The sequence below is a fragment of the Chenopodium quinoa genome, unplaced genomic scaffold, assembly GCF_001683475.1.
Source record: "Chenopodium quinoa cultivar QQ74 unplaced genomic scaffold, ASM168347v1, whole genome shotgun sequence".
NCBI classification, from domain to species: domain Eukaryota; kingdom Viridiplantae; phylum Streptophyta; class Magnoliopsida; order Caryophyllales; family Amaranthaceae; genus Chenopodium; species Chenopodium quinoa.
Window position 1 is genome coordinate 2,430,057 of NW_018744537.1, and position 8,231 is coordinate 2,438,287.

Consider the following 8,231-nt stretch of genomic DNA (forward strand, 5'->3'; position numbering starts at 1 on the left):
CTCAATCACTACTAGAAAAAGGTCAATTTCCAACGGACACGAAAATCCATCGGAAAAAACGAAATTTCCGATGGATTTAAATTCCGTCGGAAATTTCTGACGAATTTAGATTTTTCGTCGGAAATTTCCAACGGAATTCAAATCTATCGAAAAACATTTAATTTTTGACGAATTTTCCGTCGAAAAATAAATAATTTCCAACGAAGTTAAAATTCTTAGGAAATTTCCGACGGAACTAAATTCCGTCGGAAATTTCGACGAAATTTTAATGACTTCCAATGGAATTCCCATATTTAAAATAAAAAAAAAACCCCAAAACCTTACATGAGCAGCCGCCCACTATTACCCTTCATTTCACTTTCTCCTCTCTCTCCTCGTCATTTCTCTTCTCTTTCTCCTTCCTCCGGCTTTCTCCTCGTAATTTCTCCTTTCTTCTCCTTCTTCTCGATTTGTTTCTTCTCCTCCTCCTTTTCATTACTCTCTCATCCTCCGTCCCCGTCGGACGTCGCTGCCCCAATCGCCACGGCTCTGCCCTCTATGCCATTTTCATATTTTAAGGTCAATTTTGACCAAGTTGGTCGAATTTGACCTTATTAACCAAGTTTGAGGTGAAATTCGAACCAATTTCAAATTTTGAGGTATGTTTTCGTGTTTTTAATTTTTTAGATTTGTATTTAAGTTTTTTTTAAAAAATAAAAAATAAAAATTGGGTGGTGGTCCGTCCTGGTTTTAGGAAGGTGGTGGTGGGTGTGTCTGGGTCGGTGTTAGGTTTAGGTGGGTTGTAGTGGATGGGTGTGGGTCGGTTTTATGTTTTAGGTGGGTTTTGGTGGGTGGATCTGGGTCGGTTTTAATTAGGTTTTAGGTGGGTTGTGGTGATGTGTCTGGTTGGTTTTAGGTTTTAGGTGGGTTTTGGTGGGTGGGAACATGTATTAGAAATAGGCTGTTTTCCGACGGAATTGTTCCGACGGATAACTTTTCCGTTGGAAATTTTGAATTTTCCAACGGATTTTTTGGCTGTCAGAAACTTCCGCCGGAAAATGTACTTTCCGACGGAAAATTCGTCAGAATCCTTCCGACGGATTTGTTTTCCCTCGTAAATGTACATATTCTGACGGAATATTCGTCGGAATCTTTCCGACGGAAAATGTATTCCGACGGAAAATTCCGTCGAAAGCTGTAAATACCGAGGGAAAATTTTCCGTCGGAAAACAAAACAAAACTGAAAAAAAATGCGAAGGAAGTTCAGCCCAAATTCAGAATACGAAGAGAGAGAAATAGGAAGAGAAAGCAGAAAGAGAAAGGGAAAGAGAAAGAGAAAGAGGAAGAGGAATAGGAAGAGGAAGAGAAAGAGGAAGAGGAAGGTCGGGCCACCACCGTCTTCCACCTCCGGTGAGTTTTTTTTTTTAATTTTTTTTTAATTTTTTTTGTTTTCGGTACTCTAACCCTCACCACCTCCGTTGCCGCAGCCACCACCGTCGTTGCTTCCACTAGAGGGAGTTAGCTACCGCCTTGAGGCCGCCGGTGGTAAGTCCTCTTGTTCGTTTCCTTTTTTTTTTAATTTTTTTACAAAAACCCGAAACCCTAAGCCACCTAATTCACACGCAGCCACCATCGAAGCCAGCTCCACCACCGCCAGCTCCACCACCGTTTCCCCCCGTCGCCGCGACTAAAACCACCACAATTCCGGTGGTAAGTCCTCCTAACTCCTCTTTTTTTCTATTTTTTTTTTATTTTATTTTTAAATTATTTTTTACTTAAATGAATCATTAGAAAACCCTTTTATGTTCTTTTTAGTTTTAACTAAACTAAACTAAACTAAAATTTGTGTAGGATTTGTGCAATGCATGTTAGTTTAATTTCATGTTTTTAATATAATGTATTTTAATTTAGTTTAGTTTTATGTAATGAATGTTAGTTTAGTTTAATATTATGATATGTTAATTTGGTTTGGTTTAGTTTAATATGATGTATGTTAGATTACTTTAATTTAATATAATGTAGTTTAATTTTGTTTAGTTTAATATAATGTAGCCTAGTTTAGTTTAGTTTTATATAATGTATGTTATATTGGTTTAACATTATGATATTTTAGTTTACTTTGGTTTTGTTTGCTTTGGTTTATTTGAATATTATGATGTTATGATATGTTAATGTTATTAATATAATGTATGTTAGTTTAGTGTATGTATTTTGTAGATGAATCATTTGTATAATCATTTTCCTAGATACCCGTTCAAGACATACACATTAGGAGTATGTCTTGAATAGTCCCCGGTTGGGACTGTCCTTGTACGCTTATTCTCACTTAGGTGGTGAATGTATGCCTTGTTATTGATTCTAGGGAAAATCCTGCCTTTTCATTTCTCTACAATGTTCTATGGGTACATATGTAGGTGTGTTTAATCGCCTACATCGTGTGCTTGGAGAACTGTAGGGAAATGCTTGCGAATTTTCCATAGAATTGAAAACCTGGCTTACATTCACTAGTGAGATTAAACGTACAAGGATGGGTTAGGTTAGGGTGATAAGGACCCTTTGGAAGCATTTCAAATCTCATTTGCATTCCATAACACTTTGATAGATAATGACTAGGAAATACGCTTTATGACTAATGTGATTATACATATGCGTGAGCTGTGTAGAAGTTGTAATCATGAAACGAACATAACGTAGCTAGATGTATGAAAGGAAGGTTGGGCAAAGTATTAATCCAGAGTTTGTGAAAGGGGTTGATGAATTCATTCAATACGTCAAAGATAATCCTGAGAGTAGTAACTTGAATGAAGTTAGGTGTCCATGTGCTAAATGTAAGAACAAATGACTTTGGGATCCAGAAACGGTTAAAATTCATCTGTTTCGCACGGGTTTATAACCTAATTACTATGAGTGGATGTGTCACGGGGAAGGGTTTCCGAGAGTTCCTGAACGACGGTCCATTGAATATCGTGAAATGGTTTTCGATGCTTTTGGTCATAATCAGGATCAAGGGCATTCCGAGCAGGCTAGTGTTTCATCAGAGGAGGAGCCTAATGCACAAGCTAAGAATTTTCTGGATTTGTTGAAGGCTTCTGAAAGGCCATTATATGAAGGGAGTTTGTTGTCTGTGTTAGAGATGGCCGCTAGAGTCACTAGTCTAAAGTGCGAGTATAATATGCCCCACAGATGAGTTGATGGGTTTGTTTCTTTGCTCAATGAAGCTATTCCTAACAACAACCATATGGCCGACACATTCTACGAGGTGAAGAAGATTGTGAAGGGGTTGGAACTGCCTCATGAAAGGATTCACGCATGCCCGAAAGGATGTATGTTGTTTTGGAAGGATGATGCTCAGCTGTCTACATGTAGGGCGTGTGGCAGCGACCGATACAAGTAGACTTCCAAGGGTACCCTAGTGCCTTTGAACGTTTTGTTTTATTTCCCGATCATACCCAGGTTGCAAAGGCTCTTTACAACCAAGAACATTTCAGAGGAAATGACATGACATTCGAAAAATCCTCGAGTTCAAGGCACAATGACACACCCTAGTGATAGTGAACTGATAAGTCGTGTTTTGTGTATATTATTTAGCTTGTTTTTAGTTGGTTTTATTAGCTTAGTCGAATGTTTTAGTCCATTTTGGTGTAATTGGTTTAGTTTCGATGATTCGATGCTTTTATGGGTAGTTTCGTTGTTTTTGATGTATTTCAGGATTAACGGAGTAATTGAGTGGAAATGAAGCAAAACGTTGATGAAATACTTGACAAATATGACACCTGTTCACTATTATGCTCATAACTTTTGATATACAAATGATAATGGAGTGATTCAAATTGCATTGGAAAGTAGACTTGAAGACCTTTCCAACGATATATTACACGCCTCAAACGGAGCTCCGGATATGAAGTTATGACTGATTTAAGATGAGTGATACGCGCAGCAGAGCAGGCACGTCCGTGCCCAGCAGTCAGGCACGTCCGTGTCTGGAAGACAGACTCTGCAGCGTTTTTATTTCTAGAGAGGCACGTCCGTGCCTATGGAGAGGCACGTCCGTGCCTCCTGGGATTCTTGTGCGCCAAGGCTTGGCCGATTTTCTTATCTTTTTGGGCTTGTATATATATTCTTTAGCTTTGTTTTTCTTGAGGGATTCATTAAGTTTATATTATTTTTCAATTCCTATTATTAAGAACTAGTTCTCTCTATATTTTTTTTTTCTTCTTTACTTTTGTAATTCAAGATTCAAGATTTACACTTTCCGCATTCAATTCAATTCAAGATTCGTATTTTCTTTTAATCTCTTGTTTCTTAATTATGTTTTCTTCAATTATTATTGTTATTGTTTATTTAATCATGTGTGAGTAGATTCTTTAATTCAAGATCTAGTGTAGCCCTATTATTATTGATGCATGAATTAAATCTTTAAATTTTTTAACAACTTTAACAATTGAATTGCTAAATTGATTGTGAATTATGCCAATGCTAGGTTAGACGTAACTATAGTATTGCGATTATTCCATTGTTTTTATCACAGCGAGATTTGGGTATAAACGGATTTGAGTAAATTAATTTAGGGTTTGATTCATAACACGAGAGTAGTTATGTTTGATAATTGGGAAGTGAGAGTAACGTGTTTAATGTCTTTAATATGCATGATACCATGAGAATAGGATTGATTGTATGTTAGGGAAGCCATTGATACTCGAGAGAGATCCTTGGTAATTATTAGGGTTTACTTTTCCCCGTTCGATTGAAATCGTATGTTAAGGGTAGAATTACAATTGCATCGATAATAATTGTGGTGAAACTAGATCTTGGATGTTTTAAGTACTTGATTTAATCATCTTATTTAGCTTATTTTCGAATTCTTCTCATACTTAGTTCCGTAGATAATTGATTATAATTGATTCTTGCTTAGTAGAAATTCGAGTCTATTTAATTATTTTTGAACCTTAGTCTCTTTGGATCCGACCCTTACTTGCCAGTCTACATTAGTATTGGTCTGTTAGGTTATTTTTAATAGGTACGCGACACGCCTACCAAATTTTGGCGCCGTTGCCGGGGACTAACGGTTTCATTAGATTATTTGTGATTCATTTTTGCTAGGCTTATTTCGTTGCTTCGGCTATTTTCTCTTGTGTTTTTGATACTCTTTCTCTAGTTTTCTTGTTGCATGCCCACACGAAGCTCAGGTTCGGAAGATCTAGTACCTTTTGATTCTGAAATCGAAGCAACCGCAAGAAGACGAGCAGGTAGAAGAAGAAGGAGAAATCAAACCAATAGAAACATGACGGACGCCACGAAATCCCTTTTGGAGTACGGTATTCGTGATACGACTACCAGACTTCTTTCTAGCATTGTCAGGCCACCTGTAACGGCTCAGCACTTCGAGCTTAAGCCACAATGCATTCAATATATCTCCAATGATTCATTCGCAGGCTTACCGCATGATTGTTCGGTAAGTCATATTGATAGTTTTCTGGAGAAATGTGATACAATGAAAATGAATGGTGTAACAGATGATGCTATTAGACTACGCCTTTTCCCCTTCTCATTACGGGATAGGGCAAAGGAGTGGTTGAGAGATGAAGGCGCTGGCTCGTTCGATACGTGGGACAAGCTAGTGAAGGCCTTCTTAGTGAAGTTTTTGGGACACGAGAAGACTGCTAGGTTGAGGAATGAGCTATCCACTTTTAAACAGTCAGATGATGAGTCTCTCTATGAGGCTTGGAGAAGGTTTAAGAGGCTACAGAGACAATGCCCTTATCATGGCATTCCAGAGTGGATATTAATTCAAACCTTCTATAATGGCATGACTCATGAGTTCAGAATCTATATTGATGCTGCGTCAGGAGGCTCTCTCTTGACAAAGAACCCCACTGAAGCAAAGTAACTTATAGAGAAGATGGCAGCCAATGATAACTATCATCCACGAGGCCGAAATAATGTGAAAAAAGGAGGTAAGCTTGAAGTAGATGCTTTGACTATGTTAGCCAGTTCTGTGCATGCACTAACAAGCAGGTTTGATAAGTTCCAAGCTGGAACTTCTACTAGCCCCCAGGAAGTTTGTCAAACGTGTAATGTGCAGGGCCATATCGCACCAAATTGCCCGCAGAACCCGAGTGAGATGTCCATCGAACAAGCCAATGCTCTCTACTCCTCAAATCCCAAAAATCCTTATGATCCCTACTCAAATTCCTATAATGAAGGTTGGAAACACCATCCAAACTTATCATACAAGAACACCCAAGCACAGCAAAATCCATCACCACCACCCCAACCCAACAACTACAACCAACCACTACCCGGTTTCCAACAAAGACCATCCATGAACCAACAACCAATGCAACCACAACCCCAAAAATCTAGCCTTGAAGTGATAATAGAGAGCTTCATTACCAAAACCAATAGTGCTATCCAACAACAAGGTAACTCCATCCAACAGTTGCAAGCCCATAGTAAGCTCATGGAAAGCCAAATAAGCCAACTTTCACAACAGGTGAGTCGCCTATCAACTCTTCAAGATCAAGCAAAGGTTCAAAAAGAACAATGCAATGCTGTTTTCTTGAGAAGAAATGAAGCCTTTCCAAGGCAAATTGTTGAGAAGATGTGCAGTGAGGAGTCTAGAAAAGACGAAAAGGGCAAAGATGTTCAAAGCTCCAAATATGTGGCTCCACCGGCTTATGAGGAACCGATGCCTTTCCCGCAGTGGTTGTCAAAAGTCGTGCTCGATAGACATTTTGGCAAATAATGTGAAGCCCTCAAGAAGGTACACGCTTCTACTCCCTTTTCTGATCTTTTAGTTCAAATGCCTCAATTTGCAATTTTGTAAAGAATATCAAAGATCAACAAGAGGATAAGGAAGTAGCACATAAGAAGGGCCCTACTCTCTTATATGATAACCTACCACCTAAGCTGCATGATCCCGGTAGTTTCACTATTCCCTGCACGATAAACGAGAAATTTTTCGATAGGGTTTTGTGCGATTTAGGTGCTAGTGTTAACTTAATGCCCTATTCATTATATGAGAGTTTAGGCTTGCAAGGACTTAGGCCTTCCCCTATTTCTCTTCAATTGGCTGATAGGACCTCTAGACTCCTTGAGGGTGTGGTTGAAGATGTATTACTTAAGGTTGGTGAACTTGTTTTTCCTGTTGATTTTGTTGTTATGGACATGAAAGAAGACCATAAGATCCCGATTATATTTGGTCGTCCATTCCTTGCCACAAGTTAAGCTTTAATAGATGTTCCTAAAGGACAAGTAACCATTAGGGCCCAGGATAAACAAGTCATGTTCAAGCTCTTTGATGAACATAATTCTATATTTGATGGTGGTACTTGCTTAAGAATCGATGCTACTAACCCTTTGTCTGATAAGTATGTATTTGATAGAAATTTTGTGAGAAGCAAGGACAAAATTCCACCCGATGATGTGCTTGGCCACATGAAGGTGAGTTCGGATATAAGGCAGGTAAACAATAAAATGAAGGAGTCACTTGGAGGCAATCATCCCCATGGGCAACATTGCGGAGTTCCCCCTTCGTGTGGTGATCCCGGTTGAGCCAATGAGTATCACTACGGTCAAGCTAAAGACCTTATAAACAAGCGCTAAATGGGAGGCAACCCATTCTCGATCCTTTTCTTTTCTTTTATTCTTTTTTTTTTATTTTTATTTTTGATTCTCGATGTGGTTATTAGTGTTCTAATTTTTATTATTTTCCTTATCTAAATAGGTGAAAAGAGCAAATTCTACGAAGATGGAGTCCACGAAATAAGGCACGTCCGTGCTTCCAACCTAGCACCGACCCGAGGTATGGCTTTCCCCTACCCCTCCTGATCAGTAGTTTGCTTTTTCCTTCCCCTTGTTCATTTACCACTGTTATATGCATACATTGAGGACAATGTATGATTTAGCTTGGGGGAGGATATGCTTTTCACCTTGTATATATTAGTTTTATTTCAGTTTTTGGGTAGTTTATTTCTTTCTAGTGTCGAATAATATGCCATTGCATGACTATGCTTCTATGATTATAATCACATATGTGTGCTTTTTGAAAGAAAAAAAAAGAGTTTTTGAAAACCCATTCATTGATGTGCTTGGATTGAGCTAGGTTGTGGCCAGGATGGTCTCCCCGCTTTACTTATGTGAATAGTTTGTGTACCCGGTGAGAGTCTTGAGCCTTATTTGACTAATTTCACTCTACCTCAGTCATGTTTCTTCTTGTGTGATTAGATTTTCCTTCATATAATCGAATTCTT

At 38.5% G+C, this 8,231-nt stretch overlaps 1 protein-coding gene across 1 annotated transcript; it reads left to right on the forward strand.

Annotated features, from left to right (window-relative positions):
• The first annotated feature begins 5,878 nt into the window (after positions 1–5,878).
• On the forward strand, positions 5,879–7,206 carry LOC110698957. Its single transcript, XM_021876461.1, has 2 exons — positions 5,879–6,684; positions 6,777–7,206. Exons 1-2 carry the CDS (start codon positions 5,879–5,881, stop codon positions 7,204–7,206), a joined length of 1,236 nt encoding a protein of 411 aa, XP_021732153.1.
• The last annotated feature ends 1,025 nt before the right edge of the window (positions 7,207–8,231 follow it).

Coding starts and splice junctions, on each gene's coding strand:
- LOC110698957 (XM_021876461.1), top strand. CDS start 5,879: ATGGCAGCCAATGATAACTATCATCCACGAGGCCGAAATAATGTGAAA. Junction 6,685..6,776: donor CCGATGCCTTTCCCGCAGTG/GTTGTCAAAAGT, acceptor CTGATCTTTTAG/TTCAAATGCCTCAATTTGCA.